Source organism: Malus domestica, chromosome 02 (genome assembly GCF_042453785.1).
Source record: "Malus domestica chromosome 02, GDT2T_hap1".
In the NCBI taxonomy this organism is placed as follows: domain Eukaryota; kingdom Viridiplantae; phylum Streptophyta; class Magnoliopsida; order Rosales; family Rosaceae; genus Malus; species Malus domestica.
Genome location: NC_091662.1, coordinates 32,214,096 through 32,242,095, shown reverse-complemented (window position 1 = coordinate 32,242,095; position 28,000 = coordinate 32,214,096). Strand labels below are relative to the sequence as shown.

The window sequence follows — 28,000 nt, the reverse complement described above, 5'->3', positions numbered from 1 at the left end:
AAGAACTGGGCCGCCCAAAACCGTCGCGCCGGATCGCCCAAATTCCCAACTTCCCCACTATTTTATTTTTAATTTTCTTTCAGATCGCTTAATTTTCTTCCAAACCCAAAATTCCCCCATTTTCCCTCGTTTTCATTCCTCAACTTTTCAATTCAAATTTTTGTATCTAATCCAGCAAAACCCGAATCTCAAATCCAATGTCCGCGTCGACCGTTTCAATAACGGCGAACCCGGCGACGACCCGGCGGCGACCCGTCGTGGCTTTCGATAAGAAGTCCTCCAACATTGAACTTGTCTCCGCCGAACCCCAAACCCACAAAGCCGACGACACCGCTACCAATTCTAAAGATCTGAGCCACTACTCCATCAGAGGCGAACCGGCTCTTGACCGGTCCGCTCAACCCAAGAAAACCGGCCCCAATTCCACCATTTCGCCGCCGTCCAGTCGCCGCTCTCGCAAAACCCTAGCCGCTGATCCCAAGCCTCGATGGGTCACCGTCCTCCGAGTCTTCTTCAAGAACTTCATTCTTCTTGTTCTGATTCTCGGTTTGTTTCAGATTGTCAGGAGACTCGCTCTGGGGTCTGGGGTTGGGGTTCCCATGGCGTTTTCGGACTTGGAAGGCCGAATAGTGGAGGTCGAAGCGTTTATGAAGACCACTACGAAGATGGTTCAGGTTCAGGTGGAGGTTGTGGACCGGAAGATCGAGAGCGAGGTCGGAGGGTTGAGGAGAGAAATGGAGAAGAAGATACAGGATAAAGGGGTTGCGTTGGAGAGTGAGTTGAAGAAATTGGAGGCAAAAAGTGAAGGGTTGGAGAGGTCGGTGGGCAATTTGAGGAGCGTGGAGTGGTTGTCGAAGCAAGAGTTTGAAAAGGTGTATGAGGATTTGAAGAAGAAGGTGAAGAGCAGCGAAGATGTCGAATTGGGTGCGACTTTGGATGACATAAGGGCCTATGCGAGGAATGTGGTTGAGAAAGAAATAGAGAAGCATGCGGCGGATGGTCTTGGGAGGGTGGATTATGCTTTGGCCACTGGTGGGGCTTCCATTGTGAAGCATTCAGAGCCATATTTGGTGGGGAAAGGGAGCAGTTGGTTCTCGAAGAGTACAAAAAATGGGGTTCACGGTGATGCTGATAGGATGTTGAGACCCAGTTTTGGAGAGCCTGGCCATTGTTTTCCCTTGAAAGGGACTAGTGGGTTTGTCCAGATTAAGCTGCGGACTAAGATCATTCCCGAGGCTATCACTCTGGAACATGTTGCAAAGGTGATGTTCTTGTTCACTATTTAGTCTTTGCTTATTGATGTGTTGCTTCTTTATCTTTTGTATTGGTTATGCTGGATACAATTTAAATTCTCTACAGTTTCAGAAATATGAATATTGTTTAAGATGTGTGTCGGAATTAACTCGCAGGCAATAATGTGCTAGGAAGTGTGGGATTGAGATATATAGTCAATGACCTTCACGCAAGAATAGATCTATTGTAGTTACTGTTCTCCGAACTTTGACATGTTTACTCTTTTGGTAATAAGTTGTTTCGGTTATTAGTTATGTTGAAGTAAAGGTTAAACTACAAGATTCCAAACTAGACAAAATGAATTCTTAATTTTGAAGTATTTTAGTTAATTTGTTGGTGATAGTTGATTTTTTTGTCATTTCATACGACATGTAACTTTAAATTTGCAGAAGTTCTGTAAGGGGTTGTGAAGTAGTCTAGGTGGATTATCTTTAGGCTGGATTTTTTTTTTTAACCTTAGATAATATCACTTAGAACAGGCTTTTCCTGCGCATATCTTGCCCTTCCTAGACCCTGCCTTCGTGGAAGCTTAATACTCTGAGGCTCTGAGCCATTTTTCAAGAGAGTTAAAATGGTTACTAATTTAGTAGAGCTATCCCCTTTTTGTTGAAGACTCGCATTCAGTAGGTCGAAAGTGTTTTTCTATCTACAAATTGAATGAATAAAGCATGTACTACACTGAAGGCTGTATTATGTGACATATACAAGAGGCAGAGGGGTTTTGTACTTGTGCATCTCTCACCTAAAGTGACAAGTTTCATTGCATTGCTGTACTCATTTGAAATCCTTTGCTATTTCTGCTATTAGTTCGTGGGCAGCTTTCGTCTGCCTTTACTTTAAGCAATGTGGTATGCTCTCTCACAGCTTGATTTGTATGTAGATATTTGTGCTGTGTTGTAATGACTTACATGTTTTTTTATATTGTATAATCCATACTAATATAAAAGCTCAAAACATAGCGGCTTGTGTAACATATAAATCTCTAAAGCATTTTCATTAAAATAAAATTATCAATACATGGAGAGTAATCTCAAACTCTATGTGGGGTTGTGTGTGTGTGCATGCGCACACTTGTATTTTTAAAGATCTCTAACCAGGTTGGCAAATTTGTGAATCAAGCCTAACCATTTTTTTGTGGGGTCCTTAGTCCTTACTAGTTCCACAATTGAAACCCTTTGAAGCTATGGATGACTTTAGTTATGTCCACAATTGAACTCTTTGTCCTACTATCTTTTAGAAACGCATCCTCTTAATTATATTAATATTTATAGATAGTTCCAAGTCTCCTTATTTTATGTAAGAAGTCTATGTATGTTCTGAGTAGTAGGCTGATAAAATTGAAATCAAGTCTTATTATAGTCGGGGAGCCTCTGAATTCATGTAGTAAAAACATACGATAGAGTTGTATGTGTACTTGTTCTTGTCTGTTTGCTATTATGCACCATGTTGTTTAGTTTGACTTTGACCTATAATATATGGAAATGCTTAGTCGGAAAAACATGTTTGATTTGCCAGTAAATATGTGGATGGATATCATCTGTTAGTTTCGGTAGGTGACAGGGATTCAGGAATGAGCTTCTTGTTGCTTATCGTAGGAAGGCTTGGGTTGTAAAATGTAGGCTAAAGCAGCAAGCAAATAGTAAAGTATTGAAAAGCAGAATCATCTAGTTACAGAAACTCAAATGATGCGGTTCATGAGGTCTACTATGAACTGGAACTTGTAATGTACCAGTGCATAGGCCTACTATGAACTGGAACTTGTAATGTACCAGTGTATACAAAATGGTCAATTAAGAATGGTTATCTTATGTGCTCGTGTTGTAAACTGAACCCAAATTCTTTTGGGCATGATATTTTGGTTTAACTGTGGATTAAATTAAGAATAAGGTGTTAGGAATCAAAATTAGTTGCAAGAATGTTTTTCTTTTTGTATGCGAGAAATTAATATTAAATATATGCGATAATTAATATTAAAACATGATAATGATAGTCTGTGGGAACGCGTTTCTGATTATTTCTTTTACCCATATTGGGATGTATTTTGATTGTAAACTTATTTTTCCTGTCCTTACTGGACCAAATAATTGCCTTTCTGATTAGTTATATAAACAAATTTACATATTCCCTTTGTCGTATGGTTCGGCATAACAAAATTGGTTGCAGATCTTGTAGTTAATCCTTCCAAATATCTTTAGTTAAACATGTGGGGATTTCTGTATTATTTGGTTACTTGAAAGCTTTGAGCGTAGACATCCATTAAGCATTTAAGCAAGAAATGAAACTGAATATTACTGATTCTATAACTGTACTCTGTAATTAACTTTGTTTACAATAAATTTTGAACCTGCTTATATATAATTCCTTTACATTGCCACTCTGTAGGATTAGTTTGAATTCCTTTTATGGTTTTGGTTACTTTGTTGATTTCTATATTCTTTGGCTACGGGGAAGCTTTAACATCTATTGCAATGTTGGAGTACCATGGCATGTAAACCAACTAACATGTAAAAGCATTTTCTCGTCTCCACAAGCATTCTGACTTCAGTTCACCACCATTGTGTTCATTAGCCGACCTCTTTGTCCTTGATTTTCTTTTCTATTGTGTTCATTGATAGCGTCCTTAAAAAATATGCTAACATATTTGTTTTTATATTTGAACAGAGCGTCGCTTATGACAGATCGAGTGCTCCCAAGGACTGCAGGATCTCTGGGTGGCTGCGAGGAGGGGATGATCCAGAAGTCTATACAGAGATGTTTCGCCTGGCTGAATTTACTTATGACCTTGAGAAAAGCAATGCCCAGACATTCAATACCATGGACTCGGCACTGTCTGGCCTCATTGACACAGTGAGGTTAGACTTCACATCCAACCATGGAAGCCCTTCTCATACTTGCATATATCGATTGAGAGTGCACGGACATGAACCAGACGTTTTGTCCATGATGGCCATGCAGCAGTAGCGTTAATGCCATTACCATGTTCGCGGAGCAGCATTCTTAGGCCACTTCTGTATTGAATATGAAGACTCAATACTTTTTTCGTTTAATTTATAACTTGGTAGGTAGAAATTTGCGGTATGTTTCTAGAGTTGTTGATATCGCGTATTGTCTCTTTGATATTTTTAGTTTGGATTCATGTATTGGTAGGTGTATGGTATTTTCTCTGTGTTTTCCTCTCTATGCACCAAGTAATGAAATCAGGCACGGGTTACAGGTATAGAAACAGAGAATTTTCTTGTATATTCCGGAGTATTATTGTGATTTGTCAATTTTCGTTTTTGTGTTTGTTTCTGCATGCTTCTTGTTCCATTGATGTGAAAGAGTACTTGACCTTGGACCTCACGAAGGTAGTTCCTCCTGTACTTCACTTCCAGGGTTGGCCGCTTCTTCGAACTTGCGACAAAATTGACGATTAGGAAGAGAGATTGTCATGAACGCAAAGTTTAGAAGGGCTTTGAACCAAATTGAAAGTTCGGTGGGCAAAGAGGAACAAGGTTTGAAGTTCAAGGGGCAATTGTAAAGTTGAAAGGGAGTGTGGAGTTGGTGGATTAATATGCTTATAGCCATTGTAAAGACCAGAGAGCCAGTGACCATCGAGCCTCTATAGCCAGATGAAGCTGAAGGCGATGATGCAAAAAGATGGAGGTAGCGGGAGGCCGCGGCTTTTGGTGGTTCTGAGAAGCGCCATGCTCCCTCCGGCCGGCTTTTGGTCGTAAAGACTTCAACATCTTGTTTTCCAGGGACCAGGACACAGAGTGATATTTGTGATTATACTTTTTATGGCACGTTTGATTGGCTGGATTAGGACTAGGATTGGACTATTAGCACTGATCCCAAACTATATCAAACATTGATTTATTTAGCAACTGGATAAAATGGTTGCGTTTTATGAGCGGGCTTGTTTTAGACCATTAAAAATGAGAGGCCTAAATAAGCCTTCAACTACATCTTTGATTTTAGTGTTAATTAGTAATTATGTAGTCGTGTATGGGTGAGTATGTCATTTTCGATTAGTAATAGAAGTTTTTACGAAATTTTGAAAAAACAACATTGATTTATCGATTTATATTCAGAGACGATGTTGATCGATTTTTTAACTTATGCATTATTCTGAAAAGGTAGATCAGTTTTTATGACAATTTTTAGTGTAGACTTTTTTAATGTTATTAAGACCATTTGTAATAAGTGACCTGAATTTTGTTTTTAGCCCTTTAAACTTTCTCTCGAATAGTTAGTTTGTCAATTAATTTTATGTATTTTGTCATAAAAAAGTATGTAGAAAACAAAATTAAACGTTAAATAAATAGGAAATGTTGGGTAAATAATTGATTTAAAAAAGATGGAGGTCGGAATTGAGGAGCGGGTCCTACGGTGGTGTGGGACAGATGAGGGGTGCCGGCGTGTGATCCATTGCGGAGGGAGGAGTTCAGCAGTAAGAGCCCCCGTTGCTCTGATAAGCCAACGGGCTTTACTCAACACTGAGGTAAAGAAATCTTCCAGCTACTCTTTTACAAGGCGGAAGGACTGTATCGCCGCCGCTGTGCTTATCGACAGTGGCCGGAAACAACTGTATCCGCTGTGCTTCTGGCCAGCGGCTCCGGCCTACGCTTCAGGGCGGCCGCTTCTCTTACATACCACGCGCGCGAACACCTGTGTCACCTGGGTCCACATCGGCACGCCGACAAGGGCCCACTAAGCCCCTCAAATGGATCCACACGTACCGTAGGTTGTCCACCTCTCAATCGTTTCCAAACCATCCTTAGTGCCCCCACTTGGGTCACAAGTTCACGCGACTGAACTCGGCGATCAAGTCTACACGTGTCAGGTATATAAAGAATGGTGCTCATGCTCAGCTGGTCGATGTGGGACAAAACAAAACAAATCCTCTTTCCCTTGTTTCACACATCAACGTCAAATCCTTGCATCTTCTTCCTTTTTCTTCTTTTCCTTTAAGATTCTAAAAGAAGGGGTGTGAGTAAATGACCAAAAGAGTCTGGTAATCCACCAACAAAATCCAAATCTTAAGTTTTGCCTCAAGATTCATCAGATTGGACTTAGAAAAACCTTCGTGGTTAATGGGTTCCAACCTTTGAAGTATAATATCTAGATCCCTCTAATGACTATAACTGTTTTATATCATATTTTAGAACATTTTTTATGTAGATGAAGTTTTGAACTGAATCATAAACCTCGAATGCTTCAATTCAAAAGCACAAATGTGAGAAGTTTTGCTAATTTGTTTATTACGCATACCAGAATAGCTTTGATGGATGACTATATGTCTTGGATTGTGAACGAGATTTTTCTAGCCGATAATCTTGCTTTATTTGGACTTTAATCTAGAGTAGCTGGGTATGTTATCATGCTTTTGAAAGCCTACCTCTTGTGTAGATCATTTTATTTGTTATAATGTTTCGGCCCATCCATTACTGTAACCAAAAGAATCGAAAATGTTCTTCCTTTTATCTTCCAGAAACTATAATTTTCTTGGTGCGTGCATTGCCTCTTAAGGCCTAAAGTAACAACCCAGGAAACATGCTCTTCCTTTTATATCAAATGCCCATACGTTTTGTATGCTTAGCCTTCCCCCTAAATGCCTAAAGTAATCCCTACTATTTGGAACGTAATGATATCTTGGATGCTTTGGGACCAGAAGAGAAGACTATAAATCTCACTAGCTGATGAGCGATGACTGGCTCGGCTCCTTCCAAAAAACTTCGCACCTTTCCGCTTGAAACGGAAACCTAGTCTTAGTTTCAAGATTTAACCTTTAAGCATATTTTGGTCTTTGATGCTTTGGTTTTGGGTTTGACTGAATTAATTAAAATGCTAGCCCCCAAAAACATGTTTAAAGATGATAGAAAGAATGGTTTCTCGACGTGGGAAAAAGAATGAAGGGTTTTTCTACTTTCTATGTTGCATGGTACGTAGTCAAAAGGTTCTTTGTTTTGTTTATATACAAGTGATATTTTCGGATGACAGAGTTCAAACACATGAGCTCGAATACAAGAGTCAACGTCCTTAACCATTTGAGTCATGAGGCGAGCCTGTCACAATGAAGGTTTATTCTTAACAGCACTCTCAATATCGTGGACAATGCAAATGAAGAAATAAATCATAACACGTACCTTCTACAAGGCTGAAGCTTTAAATTGAATCGCAAACCACATAATTTTTTTGCAAGTATTGCTTAATAAGCTAGAATGTAAAACCAAAAAGTAAGAATATTATTGGTGTTACAGGTTACGAATATATTATATGTGTATATTATATGTGTCTGTACACACACACTATATATATATATATATATATATATAGTATGTTTGATGCTTTGGGACCAGAAGGGTCTTCTCACTCACTGGTTTTTTTCAAAGAATCTGCACCTTTCCGCTGTAAATAGAAAGCAAGTCTTAATAATATGATTGATTGAACTATATTTTGACCACCCTTTTTTCTTGTTGCCAATATTGTGGTCCAAAAGGTTTGGAATAGGGTAGCAACAAAACGGCAAAGAGAGGACTAGAGAACCGGCGGAGTGGATATAATTTAGAGTTCATGAGTAGAACTTGTCCCTAAAATTCGACTTGTAAGAGAATATGGTGCTTTAAGAGTTATCAAACCATTTCAAGGTATGGTGTTTTTCGGAATTGGGTCCTAAGTTTGGGACTTGGAGACAACAAGCTCATTTATCTAATGTTATCGATTTATCCACTTTCAAAGAGAAATCATATTATTCTTTTAGAAGACCTAAAAATAGATGTTTGAATCGTTGAAATACATTATAGAATGACGTGTTAAAAGTATATGTCCTTGATATGATCCAAATTTATAATGTGGGACAATATTACTATTCAGTCTCATCACGACCATCATATTTGCATACTCAGAAAACATTATATAAATTTATTGAATAACCTCTTTTTAAATAATTATATAACTGAAAATCCTCATCACACCCATAATCCATCACAAACTTAACATAAGGCACAATTAGTCAAGATATTAGATCCAAACACAGTCAAAAGTGCAGATTAAACATTATATTCAAATATTGAGAAGTGTGTGTGGGGAATGGGATCCAGCAGCTTCAAGTTTGAAGTACAAAAATGTTGAGTCCAAAACATGTTGTCTGGGAGCCCCCTCCCTCGCTTTGCCAGCCTTGAAGAAATTGATCTTCCTTTTTTCGACATTGTTTTTGGTACCATCAAATTTACACATTTGTTGTATGCTTAATTAGCTTCTTCCTAAAACCAATACTTAGCATTTTATGGTTAAACAGTCGACAACCATTTCTTGTAAGCTGTGTTACGTGGTCCAAAGGCTTTGCCCTTGACAAACCCAAGACCAATAGAACTAGGGAACGAAAACAAAAGACTAGAAATGTGGAGCAAATAGAACTAGTTTGGTTCCATATAAGAATGCAAAAGTTGTATTGGAAGTTTTTGTTCTGCTCAATTTCAGTCCAAAAGGTTCTAGTTCTACATTAAAATATGAACATTTTAAAATTGAGTCAGTTGGTTCAATTTTACTGACAGTTTAAAATTGGTTCTACTTTACTGACTATTCATGATTTGAGAACCTGTTCGACGTTTGACCAGATCGATTTCAGTACAATATCGATCGAGATTAGTTAGTTATTGACAAATCAAGTTAGTTGGTTTGTCCTTTTAGACTATTTTTTATTTGAAATTCCAACACTAGAAAACGCCAATAGTGCGGTCCTCCTTTTGTCCGCAAGTGTAAATCGGTCTCCACAACCATAAAAGGGCTAAATGCATCTTAACCAACTGAGGTTTGGTGTGAGTTTTAATACAAATCAGATCACATAATATCAAAATTTTCACATTACAACTAGACTTTTGACATTCCTCCAACTTACATCAATTTAAGTTGATTGTATGGTCAACCATTAACTGCTCATGAATCCGAGCTAAGACTCACCCTCCAACAGTCAACCTAACAAAAAGGTGTAAAGTGGCTCAAGTTATTCAAAATTATCATGGTGCTATATGAAAATCAAAACCTCATAGTCCATCGTGAGATTGACCTTAAATTTTGATAAAGAGAAATGCAAGACTCTCTTAAAATAAAACTTTCCGTCACCTCATATTTAAAGCATAAAACTTTATATTGTCAACACTAAAATTGTGTAAACAATGAGGCGCCAAAGTATCTATGGAGAGTCCTACTTTTATAAAAATCTCCATAACATTTTCCACGTTATGTAAAATGTAGTTTAACCGTGAAGAAAGAAAGATTGACAATTGGCAAAGTGCACGATGAGCCCCAAAAGCCCAAACCTGGGACCGGCCAAGGGAATATTAAGGTTATTATATTGGCGGCAGCGGTGGCAACGCCTGCCGTACAGCCAGGAAACCATAACCCACAAACAAAGCCTCCCAAGTTTGACTGTTTGACGGAGACACACACATACACACGTGGGGCCTCTTTTTCCTCTGTCACACAAAATTAAAAATAAAAAAGACATTAAATAAACCCCTCCCCCTCGTTTCTCTCACCCATCAAGTTTTAATGAACTAGAAAGTGGGACGCACGAAAACCATGACCATAATCTGCTAAAATTTAAGAACAAAGTACCAAATAGATTTTTTCTCATTTAAAAATAGATCCGTTGATGATTTCGTTATAACAGTTCAACTATTCGAGAGATGAAGAGACAAGTAGCATGTAGATTTTCGAGAAAAGGGATCCGTTTCCTTCCTCTAATTTCCTAAATTAGAAAATTCGTGTCATTGAAATTTGATTTAACTGTTATAAACATGAATCTACTTTAGAAATTATAATGATTTCAACTGTTTGATCAAATTTTAGTAATACAGAATCTCTAATTTGATAAATTAGAAGAAAGAGATCCGGGATTTTCAAAACCAACTTTCTTCCGGAGAAGAAAACAAAGTACAAACTGACATAAAACAACGATTACTTCCCAAATCCCAATCCCAATTTCCAATTGTGTCTGGACTTTATTTGATGGGACATTTCACAATCTTCTCTTCCCCCTCTTTCTTTTGACCCCCCTCATCATTATATAATTATATTTGGTATATTTTTGTGTTTAAATTTATATGAAGAGTTATGTCGGAATTAGTGACTGATAAGATTTACATATATTTAACGTCGTGTTTTTTTTGCTATCATTTTTTTTTAAGTTGAGTTGCAGAACCTTTCTATTTCTTCAGATTGTTATACTTAATTTTGTTATAAACTGTTTTTATTTTATATTTTTATATTTTTTATTTTATCAAAAAGTGAAAGCTTCCATAAAAAGAACCACAAGTATAACCAGAATCAAATAGAAAAACAAATCTCGCCTTAGTTTGACACACATATCTCAAATGCAAGTGTCTTTACATGAAGACCAATACTAGTGCTAGCATCGGCTAAAAAAGGGAATATAAGTATACTCTTTTAAACCTCTAACACATATGTTTAATCATATCCGTTGATTTACTCAATTCAATTGCCAAAAATAAAGAGTAAAGTGAAAAGCTAAAAAGTGTGTAAAATCACTTTCTGATAGAAAATTTGCTTTCTTAAGAACATATTAAATGTCACCAAAAATTAGTTGAAAAAGAAATTGTAATACTTGAGAATTGTTATTTTCTTTTTCGTTTCAATAAAGTAATTCTAAACAAAAATAAAAATTGCAAAGCCAAATAACGCTTTAAATATCAAAAGATATATAAATTTTTTGAAGAAACATGTTAAAAATAATAAATAATATATATAAGGTCACGTTTTTAACATATATTTTGACACAAGTTTTTGTGGAATTCATCTAATGGTGTATCTCAAAGACCTAATTGTCTATTTTTTATGTCTTACCTAAAAAATTATGTACACTAAAAATCACTCAAATCCAAAACTATACGGTTGGATTAAATTTAGTGTTTCTTTGTAGAACCGTATTCGACCATTTTTCACTATAAATGAATTTCATAATTATTTTGGATTTGTCTAAATTTTTAGCAAGGATGATCTATGAATGATGTACTAAATACCGACGATTTGGATCGTTAAAATACATTGAGAAGTGAGCCCTATCAAATGAGTGTTAAAATGTGTGAAAAACGATATGTCTCCGGATCGTAACCTATATATATTAAAATCAATAAAAATATATTAAAAACACTAATAAGTTTCGCTCGTGAAATTATTTATTGCATTTGTCTTTGTTTGTATTGTCCATCAACAAAAAACAAAGGGAGAGGACTTTTCTTGAAACACCATCTATGGAAGAACAAGAGGTGGAAGTTTGAAGCCATCCATATGGAATATGCAGGTCTCCTTACCAGTCTTATCACGTTCAATTCTCCATCTCCTTTTTTTTTTTTTTTTTTTTCTGGAATAAAAAATAAATTAAACAAACAAATCCAAATATTTTATCAAGGCAAGGAACAGGGAATCGCTTTGTCCAGTTGACTTTCTCGAGAAAACCCATGTTGCCTGTCAACTTGTTTCATGGGTTGGTTGTTCTTGTTGCCATTGCCACTCTTTCTTTATAATAATATATAAATATATACATATATACATATATATTATATTTATATAAGTTTACAGAGATCTCATCCTTCACCAAGTTCTGGTAATTTATGTTCTATTTATTCTGTCATCTGAAACTGAATTGCATTTGGGTGTTTGTATTTGATGCTATTTTTTGGATGTAGGTAACTAGAGTCTTATTCTCTGAGAATTGTATTCGTTTGTTCAATCTCAATATTTTACAAATATTCTCACGTTGTCCTCTTTGTTTTTAATCTATAATTTATTTTGTCCAATTCATGAAATTTCCTTCTTTTTTTTTTTGACGATTTAAAAGAAATAGGAGCAATTTAATTATCCGGTTTGGAAGGTTTTGATCTAATTGCAGTATAAATCTGTTATCTGTAGGTTTGTGAAGGTCTGTGAATAACAGTTGATGAAAAAGTTGCACCTTCGGAATGCCTGTCAGCAATCAAGACGTGAAAAAGAAGGTTCCTTTTTCTTATTTTTGTTTCCAAATTCTTCTTCTTTTCAATTTTGTAGATAAAAAAAATGGATCTTTCGGCAAACAGAATGGTGATTTTTTATCAGATTTTGTTAATTAATTGGATTTTGTGTTTACCCTTTTGTTTCAGTCTTTTATTCATAAAATCTTCACCACAAAGGAGAAAGAAGGAAGCGGCTCTTCGGATTTCTCAGGTGAGTAAATGTGTTTCTTTCTGGTTTCAATTCAATCACTTATCACCATTGTTTTCCAATGGAGAAAATCTAGAGAGAGAGAGAGAGAGAGAGAGAGAGAGAGAGAGGATATTCCTTGCAATTGGGGACTTATATTATAGTTGATGTTATCTTTCTTTTTGGAACCGCAGAATAGAATCCCATCTGCTTTTTGAAGGATGTGATTTACTCTTCTTTTTTTGAATGGATTTGTTCTTCTTTAACTGTTTGGTAAGATAGGGACATTGGTCCTACCATATAAGACATTTGGGGTCTTAAAATGGCGTTTTTGGTAAGAAAGATATCGATTGCTACAGAGAGAGGGAGAGCACCATGGAAATGTAATCTTAGAATATATTCATGTTTCAAATCTAAGCTACTGCAAGAAAGGTAGCAACTAGCAAGCATAAAAAATGTCCCTCTCATCCCCACCTCTCTCTCTCTCTCTCTCTCTCTCTGCTTCCTTTTTAACTTCCAAAGAAAATTTCTGTCTTGCTTAGCCTACAATTCTTATAAATTTGACATCTTACCATGAAGTCTTTACGTAATTGTATCCTATTTCAGAAGCACGGCAGTCTAACCCATCAGTTGACATTCAATCTATAAGTGACACAGGATCTCAAATGCCTGCCGGTCAATATGTTCAGTCCTTTCGGTAATTGGAATATCTTCTACAACTGGTTCTTGTTTCCGTCTTTCTATCCGCTCACAAGAATGCATATGCGCTAACTTTTGGCTTTTGCTTTCTCGGTTTTTTTGTTTCAGGGTTTTTGTGGCGACATGGAATGCAGGAGGGAAATCTCCTCATAGTGGCCTTAATCTGGATGATTTTCTGCAGGTTGATAATGAATCAGACATATATGTCTTGGGGTATGGTCTCTTTTTTTTTTCTTTTTTTCATTTTCTTTGTGTTTGCCTTTGATTTTTATAGTTTCAAACGGATAAATTATTTTGACAATTTTTTCAAATGAAATTGTACATTTGGGTACTCGTTTTTGAAACCATCGGACTGATATGAGTCACAGTGTATGATAATGTGTCAAAAGGACAGGCACACTCGCTGTAGAAAGAAACTAGTGAATTTTTATCTTCTGCGTGTATTTTTTGTTTTGTCATATCAGTTTGGTACAGCCTTTAAAATGAAAATGTAATTCCATATTGTTTGTGCTTCTGAAGAAGATATTGATTGTTCATCTAATTAATTTTTCTGCTTTTTACCATCAGTTTCCAGGAAATTGTTCCGCTAAATGCAGGAAATGTACTAGTTCTGGAAGATAATGAACCTGCAGCAAAATGGCTCGCTTTAATCAATCAGTCGCTAAACAAATCACCTGATGGGTGTTCAAGAAGCAAAGCAGGTGGTTCACGATTTTCCCCGAAGCCTTCCCTTAAAAAGGTCAGTAAGACTTTTAGGACAGAGAGCAAACGGAGGTTGAAGAGTTGCAACTGCCCTTTTGAACTAGAAAGGAAACATAGTAAAGATTTTTGTTTTCGGTGCCAACAACCAAACATAAATGAAGACGACCTTTCTTCAGATCCAGATGAGGATGGATCTAATGCCTTTGATATATCGGAAATTTCCATGGCCTCTACTACCAACCAGATGAAGTACGGCCTTATAGCAAGTAAGCAAATGGTAGGAATTTTTGTTACTATTTGGGCGAGGAAAGAGTATATACAATATGTTAGCCACTTGAGGATCTCTTGCATCAGTCGCGGGATAATGGGACTTGGAAACAAGGTATTTTGTTAAAACTTTTACAAGCACCAGATGTCGGTTATACATAAAAAAAACCTTTTACAGTACATAGATGATTTTGTATACTGGTTGCAGGGATGTATATCTGTGAGCTTCTTATTCCATCAGACAAGCTTTTGCTTTGTCTGCAGTCACTTGGCATCTGGGGAGAAAGAGGGCGATGAGCTTAGGAGAAATCTGGATGTTTTAGAGATTCTTAAAAGCACTCAGTTTCCGAAGATTTGCAAAACAGCTCGTAGTAGGATGCCGGATAAAATTCTAGGACATGAGTAAGCATATTTCAACCTTGTTATTAAAGTACTGAACCCTTTTTATAATCCAACACTATTTTCTCACATTTATTGACACTAATTATCTGATTAATCTCTTTGCAAATGGATCTAGTGTGGTCATATGGTTAGGGGACTTGAATTACCGCATTGCTTTGAGCTACTCTGAAACCCAAAAGCTATTGATGGACAACAACTGGGATGCACTTCTTGACAAAGATCAGGTAACTGATTTTGCCATGAAAGAATAAGAAATTTATGTTGGGAACTGCAGGTACAACATAAGTACAATCATATCAGATCACATTTCAATCTTTCATGGTGTACTAATAATTTTTGTTTGTTTTTGGTTGCATATATAGCTCAAGATCGAAAGAGAAGCAGGGCGAGTATTCAAAGGATGGAAAGAGGGGAAAATCTACTTTGCACCTACTTACAAATACTTTTATAACTCAGACACATATTTTGGAGAGATAAAAACATCGAAAAAGAAAAGAAGAACACCAGCTTGGTAGGTCGACTGGAAGATTGTACTTACGGAACCCAATTGACATTTAACAAAGAAGTTTATTTGACTCGTTTAAAATTGCAGGTGTGATAGAATACTATGGCATGGAAATGGGATCAGACAACTTTCTTACATACGTGGAGAGTCTCGGTTCTCTGACCATCGGCCAGTGTGTGCAGCATTTTTTGTGGATGTTGTAGTTAATGAGAATGAAAATAAGAGGGGATCACCTAGCTCTAATATGAAAATCGAAATTGAAGAGCTTTTACCAACTGCTAGATACCAGAGAAACATGTAAGTTATAGCTAAATTTGGTTAGTTCTTTGATTACCTACCGTTAAAGGTCCTTTCCCTGATCGTCCTTTTGTATTGTCAGGTACTAAACAGCTAACCGTAACCACTGAAAGTTTGAAGAAATACCCAGTTTTGCTTATCTAATGAGATGACGTAGGTTTAATGATGCAGAGTTTATTGCAGCACTGAGGTGCAGAATAATTCTCCAACAAGTGAGAGATGTACTGTACCGAAATAGTTGACCTCTCCTGCAGGCAATATGAAGTATGTTCTCTCACGGCAAAGATGCTCGGCTTTGGATATATTCGGATTTCCTAACAAGTTGAAGGGGAGATATTCATAGGTGACAGATTATTGTGTGAATTTCGGCTGTCTTTGTTCTTGTCATATATCAAAGTGTTGGTTACAATATTTATTTGTAGACATTCCCATTTCTCTTGCCTAAATTTGGGTCAAAAGAGAATGGAGCTGATGATATAAAATTGCTTGATTCACAAGCCACCTGGTCTTATCTATGATCTCATTGTGTTTAATGCGAGTGATACTAGGAGAGCGTGGAATCGATCACGAAACTTCAGATACACAAAAAAGGGCTCTAAACACTTAAGCTACAACCCTTTGCATGATCTCAACGTGTTTAACTGGGCGAAACATTTTAGGTCGGTGGTGGTGAAGGTGAGAATACACCATATGGTAGTTTAAGTACAGGATTATAGTATTAAGCAGCACATTCAGTTTCAAACTTTGTATGCAAATTGGCATTGCATTCGTAATCGAACCCTTTTAGTTATAAGTTGAGTGTCAAATTTTAAGGCCAATGTACGGGTGTTTTTCAGAATCGGAAACCATGTGTTACCAATATCCAATCCCAAGTTTCGGACTAGGACTAGGTTGGAACATAATTTTTAAATTCAGAATTTTTATAAACTTTGGAGTTAGAGTAATTTGGGAAATTTCGAAACATTATTTGGAAGTTAATATGTTTTACAAGTTTTATTTTATTTTATTTTATATTTATTTTTAGGTTTTTTAGCCAAAATGGTCTCTGAGATTTGCATAATACATCACTTTGATTCCTGAAATTGAAAATCAATAGAAATGATTCATGAGATTGTCCACCGTCCATTATTTTGGTCATTCCGTTAAGTGTCCTGGAGGAGCTCTTAGCCAGAAGTTTGGACAATTTTCAAAGCTTCGTAACTCAATAGTTTCTTAATCAAATTTGACCTATAAAATCAATAGAAATGGTCCCTGTCCACCATTCATTATTTTCGTCATTCCATTCAAAACTCCGTTAAGTGTCCCAAAGCTCTTGGCCGGAAGTTTGAACAATTTTCAAAGCTTTGTAACTCAATCATTTCTTAATCAAATTCGACCCATAATATATCAAAATGAAGATAGAAAAGTGTAGAAAAAGATTATACCTATTTGAAAGCCCAATAGTTGCCAGATATAGACGGAAAATAGCCTGAAAGGTGACTGGAAAACTTGCCAAAAACTGGGTAAATTTTAAACGTTCATAACTTCTTCAATAGTCAACAAAATCGAGTGATTCAAAAACGAAAATCATACTTCTCGACAAGACAAAGAGAATGGTACTTTTGAGCCGTTTTCCGGCCAAATCACGACGAGTTAGCTGTCAAGAAATGTACCATTCTCTACTTTCGAGCAATTTTTGGCCAAATCAAGATGAGTTAGCTGTCAAGAAAGATGCCATTCTCTTCGTCTCATCGAGAAGTATGATTTTCATTTTTGAATCACTCGATTTCATTAAGTATTGAAGAAGTTATGAATGTTTAAATTTTACCCAGTTTCTGGCAAGTTTTCCAATTTTCCCGGGGACCAGTCACCTTTCAGGCTATTTCCGGCCATCTTCAGCAACCACTGGGCTTCAAAATAGGTATAATCTTGTTCTAAACTTTCCTATCTTCATTTTGATATATTATGGGTCGAATTTGGTTATGAAACAATTGAGTTATGAAACTTTGAAAATTGCCCAAACTTCCGACCAAGAGCTCCAGGACACTTAACGGAGTTTTTAACGGAATGACCAAAATAATGGATGGTGGACAATCTCAAGGACCAAAGTGATATGTTATGCAATTTTCAGGGATTATTTTGGCTTAAAAACCTTTTTTTTTATAATCTAGATAGAGAAATGGAGGGTTTGAACATGTGACGTAATATGTTGAAAATTTTGACCCTATTCACCCCTTTCGGATCAATGTAATTGATGTTTTGGTTTTGTTCCATGTTTAATTTATGTGGTTGACTGATTAATGTTTCTTTACTGTATGAATATCATAATTGAAAATATTCATTCTCTTTAACTTTTTTTTTTGATGAAAATTCATTATCTTTATCATTATCTAAAGATCATATATACAAACAAATTTATTAAATTTAGAGACCATTTAGCTATTCATATACATCAAATAATGAACATCATAACCAGAATAGTTCATTCTCTTTATCATTTTCTAAAGATCATATCTGCAAGAAGTCATTCAATTTGAAAATCGTTAAACCATTCATATGCATTAAGTAAACAGTGAAAAGACATTAATTATAAGTTCAGGGATAAGTAGGTTTTCATATAAGAAACACAAGCATTGTCCATCCTGAAAAGCTCCATAATCTTGTGCACTTTTAGTTTGGCCCTAAAACAATCAGAAGTCCAAGTCTAACTGATCCAAAGAAATAGTGGCAGACGCAGAAGCATCTGAACAAACTTAGTTTCAAAAATGGATCTAAGGATTTAAAGCCCTAGTTTCAATTGGCAAAGTTTTTCGATCAAAAAAAAAAAAAAAATGGCAAAGTTTTGTGCACATAACTTGGAACTTTCCAACCAAACAAGACATACAATTGTTTCCCTTCGTATTATTTCACCACCACTCATAAACTTCCAACCAAAGGATCACAATTCTTTTTATCTTTATTTTTTTTAGTTGAACGATAACGTTAGTAGGTTAGAAGTTAATTATTAGAGGAAAGAGAGTTAGTGGAGATCAAATTTGCACTAAAGTGCATAAACCTGATGCTTTTCACCACCCTGATAAAGCGCCATCTGCATTACAATTCTTTAATCACAATTGTTTGGACAAGGAGGTCACTATGTTGCAACGTAGTGGTGCAAGTGGTCCGTGTCACTGTTTCAATTGTTTTTTTCTCTACAAAGACAACTCCTTTGTCAATGCATTTTTCTGTCATAACATTACTTCGTAGTCATAAACTTTTCTAGTACAGTGACACCCACGTCGTATATTTTGCAGTATAGTAGGGTGTCATTGTCGTTGCAATTCTAACTACAATATTGACCTTGGCTTTAGAGTTGTAAACGGATGGATATTGGCTGAATCGTCTTATCTTTGATCCGATCCGATACGAAAAATATTGCAACTCAATTTGATCCGATAATTCGACGGATCCTATACAACTAAACTTATATCCGATTTTGTACAATTAACGGTATCGAATCCTATACGATCAAAATCAAAGAATTTTTTTTTTTTATCTGGTAGTGAGACAGAAATTCATTAAAAGACCCAACTAGGCAGCCAACACTTGGCCCAAATACAAAATATGAAGTTCCAAAAGAAAAACACAGAACAAGCTCACCACCAAGGGTGAAGAAGCAGCCACGACCGACGGAGGAAGAGCCGCCCCGAAGGGTGGCATAGAAATCGACCAGCAGTACAAAACAAGCGTAGGGAAGGAGAGAAGTTTAGAGAGGGAAGCCTTCTCTCTCTCTCTCTCAAACGGGCTCTCGAGAGAGAGTCTCTCAAACTCTCTCAAATCAAAGAACTGTTGCGAAATAGATATTAACAGTGTCTCCCTTTCTTTTTAAGATAAACTCAAGAAGCAACTAGCAATGCCACTTTATTGGTGTTAGTTTCTAAGTTACATTCGTTGCAAACTCAAGAAGTCACTGTTATAGCTGCCTCTTATAACCCAATTGAGCGCCACTCCAGTTGAACACACCCATGCACCCCACCTTACGTGATCTTGTCGGCCCAAGCATGTTGCCTTTAACGTGCCCTAGCGCGCGTGTCCCTCTGCCTATGCCCTCTGACATGGTCCAACCGACTCTCCCTGATGCTACCCCCTCCACCGTGCAGTCCGTACTCATCCAATGGCGACTTGTCTTCGTGATGGAATCTCCAAACCGAAGACTCGTACTGAGGCACTGTTCTTCCTTATGCTTTCTTAGCGTCTATTAATTATGGTGAACCTACTTGTTTTTCTCATGCCCCTAAGCATCCGGAATGGTGCAGTGCCATGATTGAGCAAATTAATGTATTGCTTCGCAATCAGACATGGTCTCTTGTTCTGCCCCGACCTGGCCAGAATATTGTTCGTTGCAAATGAGCTTTTTGTATCAAGTGGAATCTTGAGGGCTCTATTGAGCGCTATAAAGCTCGTCTTGTGGTTAAGGGTTTCCATCAGTGTCGTGGCATTAATTATTTTGAAAAGTTCAATCTCGTTGTCAAACCAGCTACTATTTGCACTGTCTTGAGTCTTGCTATTTCTCATGCTTGGCCACTTCGTCAATTGAATGTTAATGCATGAATGCATTCAGGAAGATGTTTACATTGCTCAACCACCGAGTTTTGCGGATCCTGCTTGTTCGCATTATGTCTGTCACCTTCAGAAATCATTACATGGGTCTTAAAGAAGCACCTCGTGCATGGTTTCACAAAATCAGTTCTTTCTTGTTTCGCCTCGGTTTTCGGTGGAGTGAAGGATATTCTTCACTGTTTATTTTTCGACATGCCTCCTCTACTATTTACTTGCTACTATATCTGGATGACATCATTATTACTGGCAGCTCATATGATCTTCTTAGCCAATTTACTACTCTCCTTGGTAAATAGTTTAACATCAAAGATTTGGGTCCTCTCAGTTATTTTTTGGGTATACAAGTTACTCTTGACTCCACTTATATCTCCATATTAATCAACTAAAGTATGCTCATGACCTCCTTAAAAAATTTGATATACTTACGTTCAAGCCCACATCCACGCCCCTTGCCGCTAAGATTTCTCTCACGGCTTCTGATAGGTCACCCTGGCTTCTCTTACTTTGTTTCGTGAGCTAGTTAGCTCGCTCTAGTATCTCACTCTCACTCGTCCTGATATTTCTTTGTCGTCAATAATATTGCCCAATTTATGAGCTCGCCTCACACTACTTATATGATTGCTGCCAAATGGATTCTCAATTACATAAAAGGTACTTTAGATTTTGGTATCACCTTGACTCATCAGGTTGCTTCCGCTACCCTATCTGCATATTCTGATGTTGATTGGGCCGGTTTTTTTGACATCGTTCATTTCACCACTGACTACCTTGTTTATCTTGGCTCAAATTTATCTCTTGGTGCTCTAAAAAGTAGGTCACATTCCAGTGCTGAGTCAGAATACTATGCTCTTTCTCATGCATGTGCTGAAACCACTTAGATTATTTTTATACTTTACGAGCTAGGTGTTCGCCTATCCTTGTCCTTCTATATTGAGACAATCTTAGTGCCACTGGCCTCGCTTCTGATCCTGTTCAACATGCTCGCACACATTATATTGAACTCATTATCACTTTGTTCGTGAAAAGGTCACTCTTGGAAGTCATCAAGTTTGTTGTATTTCGTCCACTAATCAACTTGTTTGATTAGCCTCGTTCAATTTGCAGGGGATGGGGCGCAGTCTTAGAATAGAATTAATTAAACCATAACCCTCTTCATAATTATATGAATGTACTTATATAATTGTATTAATTTTTAGAATTTCTTTCACATATGGGTTATGTCAAACCTTATATATATTGTAAGTTCCATTATGAATTATTAATTCAAGGAGTCATATTTCTACAATTGCGTAAACTTTTTTAAGAAGCAATCCCAATCAATGTGATAATTGTGACAAAAAATAGCGACTGTTGCTCATTTTTATTGTAGTGAGAGTGAGAATGCCTTTACCAAAATGAATTGGTGTGTTCTAACGTTTACAAGAGTCCCTATGTATAGATATGAAAGTTTACAAAGTATGCTTTAACACAAAGCATTACATGCCTGATCAAAAGTCTTGACTATCGTATTGGTCAAAAGCCAATAAGCCATGTAGTAATTATAACAAATATCTCACCAACATTGCTATTTCATCCACCATCTTTTACTATGTGGGTCATCACAATTCTTTCAAGTTTCACAATACCTATTATTGATAATGAATCACACATTAATAAGAGAAGAGATCTTGTATGCGCGTATAAATAAGTTAAGTTTTTATATGGTCAATTGATTTATGGTGAAACTTTAACATTTTACTTTTACACTACAAATTTATTTAATTGGATCTTAGTCAGTGAGTTTAAACTAAAACAGAGGAAAAATATGGTTATTATACGCAAGAATAAAAATGAGAAAAAATAACCATGTGTAATTTTAATAAACCACATAGTTAATCTTACTCCAACATTGCTATCATGAGAAGTGACTATGAGGAGAACCCTTTTAAATTTTGGACCCTATACGATGACACCTTTCGCTCTCTCCAAAAGCCGCCACCAAGGATTGGAAAGGAATAGATAACTCTTTAATTTCAAGGTAGATTGAGGGGAGAAAGAGAAAATTTATGCTACACTAGAGAGTAGAAAATGAATTGCTTATAAAAGAAACTTATCCATTCTAATGGTCTCTAAAACAATATCTCTAATCCTCGTCTAATTCACTCCAAATAAAAAATCACTTCTATCATCAATATCCCATAAAAAATTACTTCATCCCCTTGAGGTGTGAAATGTAGTTAGCCCTAAAAATACGATGGAGCTAGATTAGGAGTATGTGCTACCTTGCACGTTCTCAGATGCCAACACAACCGCATTACCTACCTCTGCATTAAAATTGCTGACCTCTAAATTGTCAAAACCGACAACCCCATTCCCCTACTAATAATGTACACGCGCATCCCTGCATATCTGCATCTCTCTCTCTCTCTCTCTCTCTCTCTCTCTCTCTCTCTCTATATATATATATATATATATAAGAGATCCCCAACACACATTTTCAAACACTCAACTCAACCTAGAGCGGCCCCCGCCCCCCACACCCCCCCGGCGGGAAAAACAATACATTTTCACACTCAAAATGCCACGGCTACGCTCCTCTCCTTTCTTCCACCTCCTTTCTCTATCCCTCTTTTCACTACTTCTGCTAACCTCTGGTGCTGCTGCATCATCCTCCTCATCATCCTCTTCAGCATGCAAGTCCACCCTCTACCCAAAGCTCTGCCGTTCGATGCTCTCCACCATTCGCTCCTCACCGTCCGATCCCTACAGCTACGGCAAGTTCTCCATCAAACAATGCCTGAAACAGGCACGCAAAACCTCCACAACAATTAACCACTTCCTTGGAAAAACCAAGCACAAGTCGTATTTCATAAGCGACAGCGAGTCAAACGCGCTGGAGGACTGCCAGCATTTCTCGGAGCTGAACGTGGAGCACTTGGAGGCGATCTCGACAGAGCTCAAGTCCGCCGAGACGCTGAACGAGGAACTGGTGGACAAGGTGCAGACGTTGCTGAGCGGCATTGTGACCAACCAGCAGACTTGTTACGATGGGCTTGTGGTGTCTAAGAGCAGCGTTTTGGGAAACACCACGGCTCTGGCCGTGGCCTTCTCTAATGTTACGCAGCTCTATAGTGTGTCGCTTGGGTTGGTCACGCATTCCTTGGCTCGTAATCTCAAAAAGCATAAGAAAGGCAGTGAGGGCTCCGGCACCAAAAATGTGCACAAATTCCGGGTATCACTTGAAACTTTCATTAAGGTAAAGCTTTTGAGTTCATTTTTCTAGACATTTCTTTTTTTTGTTTTTACAAAAATGTTAATTTTACCATTTATTTGTACTATTATTTGTATTATTTTTCTAATAAAAATGAGACTCACATGTATTGACGGACCTACCTTGATTAAAAAGATAGTACAAATGATAGTATAAATAGATAGTAAATGAAGTATTACCCATTTTTTTACTTTTTTTTTCTGTGATAATTTTGATATATATGTCAGTATCCTAGTTAAGATTTTAATATATATGAGACTCACATGTATTGATGGGCCTACCTTGATTAAAAAGATAGTACAAATGATAGTATAAATAGATAGTAAATGAAGTATTACCCATTTTTTTACTTTTTTTTTCTGTGATAATTTGAATATATATGTCAGTATCCTAGTTAAGATTTTAATTGGATAAAATCTTGTAGTATATCTGATAGTCAGAGGCTACATGCTTATAGCTTTGTTGGACTATTGGGTAATAAAAAGGGAAATTGTTGGGAAGAATATTAGAATATATTTGTAAATCATATAATGTAATGGTTGATAATTTGACTCTGTTTATAATAATTTAAAAAATAAATTCAATGATTAACCACTACATCATATAGTCTACAATATATAATATAAAAAAAAATCCTCTATTGCATTACCTAATAAAAAATATTGTTGAATAACAATGCATGGAATGAAACTATATACTAGTGTAATTCGGAACCCAAGAAAGATAACAAGTGTCATTAGATTATATATAAAAGGTACCAAAATGGCAGATACAATAGAGCATCTGGGGATGTGACACTAGATTTCAACAAACAAAGCACACTACTTAGGCTGTTACAAATTTAGCAGCAACTCCTACTTGTATCTAATTACAGATATATATGTTTAAATAATTAAAATTCTAAATATAGATTGGACACGTGTGTTATTTATGATTGATTAGAAGCAGGAGCTGCTATTGAATTTGTAACTGCTATTGAATTTGTAACAGTTGAGTAATGTTCACAAACAAATAGCAAGACTTTCTAATAGCATCTTTAGATATCAAATATAATATGTCAAAATTTTATTTAATGACTAATGTGGCCAATTGTATACAAATGTTAAAATTTCTTCTTTTTCAATGATCCATCAAATCTTTATTTTATTATTATATTGAGCCTCATAGTTACATTAACTATTAAAAATAATTAAAATTGATTTTATTTTTTTATTCTTTTGGTTGTTAATGGACCCATGCTTTAACAAATTAAATTAAATATATTTAACTTCTTCTTTGTATGCTGTAAAAAAGATAGCTAAAAAGTAAGAAGTCAAATGACTCAGCTACTATTTGGCATATTTGACATCTCATTTGAAGATGGTCCAATAAATATTGTGGCAGTTGAGAAAAGAATTAGAAAAATAATTTTCACACACCACTTTAGCTTTCCATATATTTTTATTTTTAGTTTTAACCATTTGTTTAAAAAAAATCAACGTAATTAACCACTAGAATTAAATAGGAATGTGTAAGAAGTTAAAAAGGCGTTTTTATCATTTCCCAAAAAATTATAGAGTGAAGTAGGTTTTTGACTTACAATTGGGAAAAATACTTGAATTTTTATATTATGTGGTTTGGTGAATCGTATGTTAGTATCAATTGATATTGTTTACATAAAACTTTTATAATGTCATTTAATACACAAAATTGAATATTGTATAATTGAAATACACATAGAAAGAGTGCACGATGACATTTTAAGAGTAAGAGTAACATCTCATCTTAATACCGTGAAATGTAATAGTAGCTTCACTTAAATTTCCAACTTCTCATGTTATTATGCAAAAATTTCCAATTTTTCATTTAATTGATGATAATGAGGTTGTAAACCCATGGTTACTCTATGAATTAGAGCTTCTTAATAAAAAGAATCATAATTAGAGTCACTATTTGTAATTAACTTGTATATTTTTTTTCTCACAATCTTACCCTTCAAATTGTGAGTTTTATTTTTATAAAACCTTAAATTAGTGTAAGATATGGAGTTCATAGAGACTTAATTTGAGAGGAACAATCACATAGTAGATAGTACATCATAAAGATACCTTCTCTACTATTATTTTTTTTATTCAACATTTTTGTGATTTTTTTTTTTTTTTTGCTCGAATTAGAAAACTCAAGTAGGTGCAGAACAAAATGTTCTAAGTCAACTGAGCTACAATTTGTTTTTTTAAATAGTTACGAAATATTGTTTATCGACACAAAGATCTCAATTTATGGTTCAATTGTTTATTCAAGTCCAAGTGGGTCTCTGTGTGATAGAAGTAGCTAGATCTGGAGTAATGGAGTCAAAATAAGAGGCCCTGCCAACCGATGTCAATTATTGTACGTGCATAACTTGTAAGTAACGTACGTCACATGGTTTCTGCATATCGATCGCGATGCATTTGCACCGTCAATGGCCTCCCCCATCAAATGCAGCACGCCGCCACCACCACCACCCATCCTTTTATTTTTCTGGTCAACTCATCATCCGATCATACGACATAAAAAGATTCTTAACATGTTATCAGGGTAATAAGTATCTTAATAAGTGACTTTTGTATGTCTTACACAGTATTAAAGAGCGATTCTGTTTACAACCAAATTTTAAATACAAAAGATATTTCAAAGGTTGGTTTTAATTAGTGTTAATTATGTTTGGTGTCCAAAAAAACTTAAATTTTGAGATGGGTGTTAAAAAATTTTACTGTCCAAAGGTGGCATGTTGGGTGTAAACAAAACTCAACGTAAATTGATGAGTGAAAATCCGTATTGAATTTAGGTCATGTGCCAATACTAGTATATTATGCAGTGTACTAAAACAATAAAGTAATCTGTAAATATGACTAAAATACTCAATATACTTGCACAAATTAAAATTTAACAAATGTGTACAGTACGGCTACAATGTATAGAACAAGCTTAATCACATTGACTACAAATCCAAACCATACGTGTAATATCGTTTGATCAACTTTAGATATATAATTAAGTATATGATCATTTAGTCTAGTGGCTAATCACTTTAATGGAGGAGACCTGACTTGTGAGCTTAAATTTCATGAACCATAATTGATAAAAGAACAAGTGATTACGTAGAGATTCGTGAGTATCTAAGAATTCATTTGAATAAAAAATAAATTGCAGGCACTTCGGAAAAGTTCTGGCAAAAACTCGACGACTTCCGAAAGAGGTGAGAGGATTCTTGAAGAAATGGAGAGCAGTGGCATTCTGGTTAACGACACAGTGATTGTGGGTCCATATGGGACGGACAACTTTACATCGATCGGAGATGCTATTACTTCTGCTCCCGAGAAGTTGAAGCCTGAAGATGGCTACTTTGTGATCTATGTTAGAGGAGGATGCTATCATGAGTACATTGTCATCGCCAAACACAAGACTAACATAATGCTGCTCGGAGATGGTATTAATAGCACTGTCATTACCGGAAACCATAGTTTCGTCGATGATTGGACTACCTTCAACTCCTCAACCTTTGGTAAGAATTACATTTCTGCTAGCTACCTCTTTCTCTTCTGGCCCTCTTGAAATTAAAGTGCGTATAAAAATTATTTGAATCACATTCATCCCACCAAAACCCTAGTAGGGGCTCAAAAAAACTGTTGTGCCTTGTCACGTGACAGTGCTGAGTGACAAAATAGTTTCAATTGAAACATGACATGTATCCAAATTTGATGATAAGTTTTGTTTCTTTAACACGTCATTTTTAAACTTGATTATTTGGCCAATGTACTAGAGAAAAACTCTACATGCATGGTTCATAATTTTCATAATCCTTATCGCCTTCAGGTAGTAAGTACCTGTCGACTTCTACTTCATTGACGACTAAATATCGTCAAACTTGTGTAACATAGTGAAAATTAGTTTGAACACCTGTGAATTGAGTATTAATTATTTATGTTTTACATGCTTAATTAGTCTGAAACTCAATGATTTGTTGTGTTGCAGCTGTTTCTGCGGAACGATTTGTGGCCGTAGATATTACATTCAGGAACACTGCAGGTCCAGAAAAGCACCAAGCGGTAGCTGTAAGAAACAATGCTGACCTCTCCACATTTTACAGGTGCAGCTTCGAAGGCTATCAGGACACTCTATACGTACATTCCCTGAGGCAGTTCTATAAGGAATGTGACATATATGGAACTGTAGATTTCATTTTTGGAAATGCTGCTGCTGTCTTCCAGAGTTGCAATTTATACGCTCGAAAACCGATGCCCAACCAGAAAAACGCCTTCACAGCCCAAGGACGAACTGACCCGAATCAGAACACCGGAATCTCCATCCACAACTGCACAATTGAAGCTGCGCCAGACTTGGCAGCGGACCTCAACTCCACGTTAAATTTTCTGGGAAGGCCTTGGAAGGTGTTTTCTAGGACTGTCATCATGCAGTCTTATATTGGCTCTCTGATCAGCTCAGTTGGATGGTTGGAATGGAATGGGACGGTTGGATTGGACACACTGTTTTACGGTGAGTTTCAGAATCACGGGCCGGGGGCAAACACGACGAAGAGAGTACAATGGCCTGGTTATAGTCTGATGAATGCTACTCAAGCCTTGAATTTCACTGTCAGTAATTTCACATTGGGTGATACTTGGTTGCCCGACACCGATATACCCTTCTATGGAGGGTTGCTGAATTAGAGAATTATTAAAACTTCTCAACTTCCAAGTGAAAATTAATACTATTTCTACTGATTATTGTATTTAGTACTGTTAAAAACTTTTTAATTATTCATTGGCTTAATTTCATTCCAACTTCATTCATGTTCATCATATATATCC

General features: G+C 36.2%; 3 protein-coding genes across 6 annotated transcripts; all 3 read left to right on the top strand.

The window, feature by feature from the left end:
* The first annotated feature begins 31 nt into the window (after positions 1 to 31).
* On the top strand, positions 32 to 4,533 carry LOC103407313 (SUN domain-containing protein 1). The gene is made up of 2 exons (XM_008346243.4): positions 32 to 1,262; positions 3,955 to 4,533. The coding sequence occupies exons 1-2, from the start codon at positions 198 to 200 to the stop codon at positions 4,252 to 4,254; spliced, it is 1,365 nt and encodes a 454-aa protein (XP_008344465.2). The 5' UTR covers positions 32 to 197; the 3' UTR covers positions 4,255 to 4,533.
* Positions 4,534 to 11,461: 6,928 nt separating this feature from the next.
* LOC103407314 (type I inositol polyphosphate 5-phosphatase 10-like) lies at positions 11,462 to 15,844 on the top strand. Of its 4 annotated transcripts, none has more exons than XM_008346245.4 (11): positions 11,462 to 11,596; positions 12,205 to 12,287; positions 12,432 to 12,495; positions 13,078 to 13,168; positions 13,279 to 13,383; positions 13,738 to 14,254; positions 14,348 to 14,541; positions 14,657 to 14,765; positions 14,904 to 15,052; positions 15,134 to 15,343; positions 15,426 to 15,844. In XM_008346245.4, exons 2-11 carry the CDS (start codon positions 12,255 to 12,257, stop codon positions 15,430 to 15,432), a joined length of 1,479 nt encoding a protein of 492 aa, XP_008344467.2. In that variant the 5' UTR covers positions 11,462 to 11,596; positions 12,205 to 12,254; the 3' UTR covers positions 15,433 to 15,844. The 4 variants fall into 4 exon arrangements, with proteins under 4 accessions (XP_008344467.2, XP_017180180.2, XP_017180181.2 ...); XM_017324691.3 differs by having other exon boundaries at positions 11,591 to 11,779; XM_017324692.3 differs by lacking the exon at positions 11,462 to 11,596 and adding an exon at positions 11,630 to 11,899.
* A 6,469-nt stretch (positions 15,845 to 22,313) lies between these two features.
* On the top strand, positions 22,314 to 27,973 carry LOC103409110 (probable pectinesterase/pectinesterase inhibitor 47). The gene is made up of 3 exons (XM_008347930.3): positions 22,314 to 23,156; positions 26,343 to 26,694; positions 27,165 to 27,973. Exons 1-3 carry the CDS (start codon positions 22,479 to 22,481, stop codon positions 27,857 to 27,859), a joined length of 1,725 nt encoding a protein of 574 aa, XP_008346152.2. The 5' UTR covers positions 22,314 to 22,478; the 3' UTR covers positions 27,860 to 27,973.
* The last annotated feature ends 27 nt before the right edge of the window (positions 27,974 to 28,000 follow it).

Excerpts from the sequence above, each read along its gene's own strand:
- LOC103407313 (XM_008346243.4), top strand. The coding sequence starts at position 198 with ATGTCCGCGTCGACCGTTTCAATAACGGCGAACCCGGCGACGACCCGG. Across the intron at positions 1,263-3,954 it reads CTCTGGAACATGTTGCAAAG|AGCGTCGCTTATGACAGATC; the intron begins GTGATGTTCTTG and ends ATATTTGAACAG.
- LOC103407314 (XM_008346245.4), top strand. The coding sequence starts at position 12,255 with ATGCCTGTCAGCAATCAAGACGTGAAAAAGAAG. Across the intron at positions 14,255-14,347 it reads TAATGGGACTTGGAAACAAG|GGATGTATATCTGTGAGCTT; the intron begins GTATTTTGTTAA and ends TACTGGTTGCAG. Across the intron at positions 14,766-14,903 it reads CACTTCTTGACAAAGATCAG|CTCAAGATCGAAAGAGAAGC; the intron begins GTAACTGATTTT and ends TTGCATATATAG.
- LOC103409110 (XM_008347930.3), top strand. The coding sequence starts at position 22,479 with ATGCCACGGCTACGCTCCTCTCCTTTCTTCCACCTCCTTTCTCTATCC. Across the intron at positions 23,157-26,342 it reads CACTTGAAACTTTCATTAAG|GCACTTCGGAAAAGTTCTGG; the intron begins GTAAAGCTTTTG and ends AATAAATTGCAG. Across the intron at positions 26,695-27,164 it reads CTTCAACTCCTCAACCTTTG|CTGTTTCTGCGGAACGATTT; the intron begins GTAAGAATTACA and ends GTTGTGTTGCAG.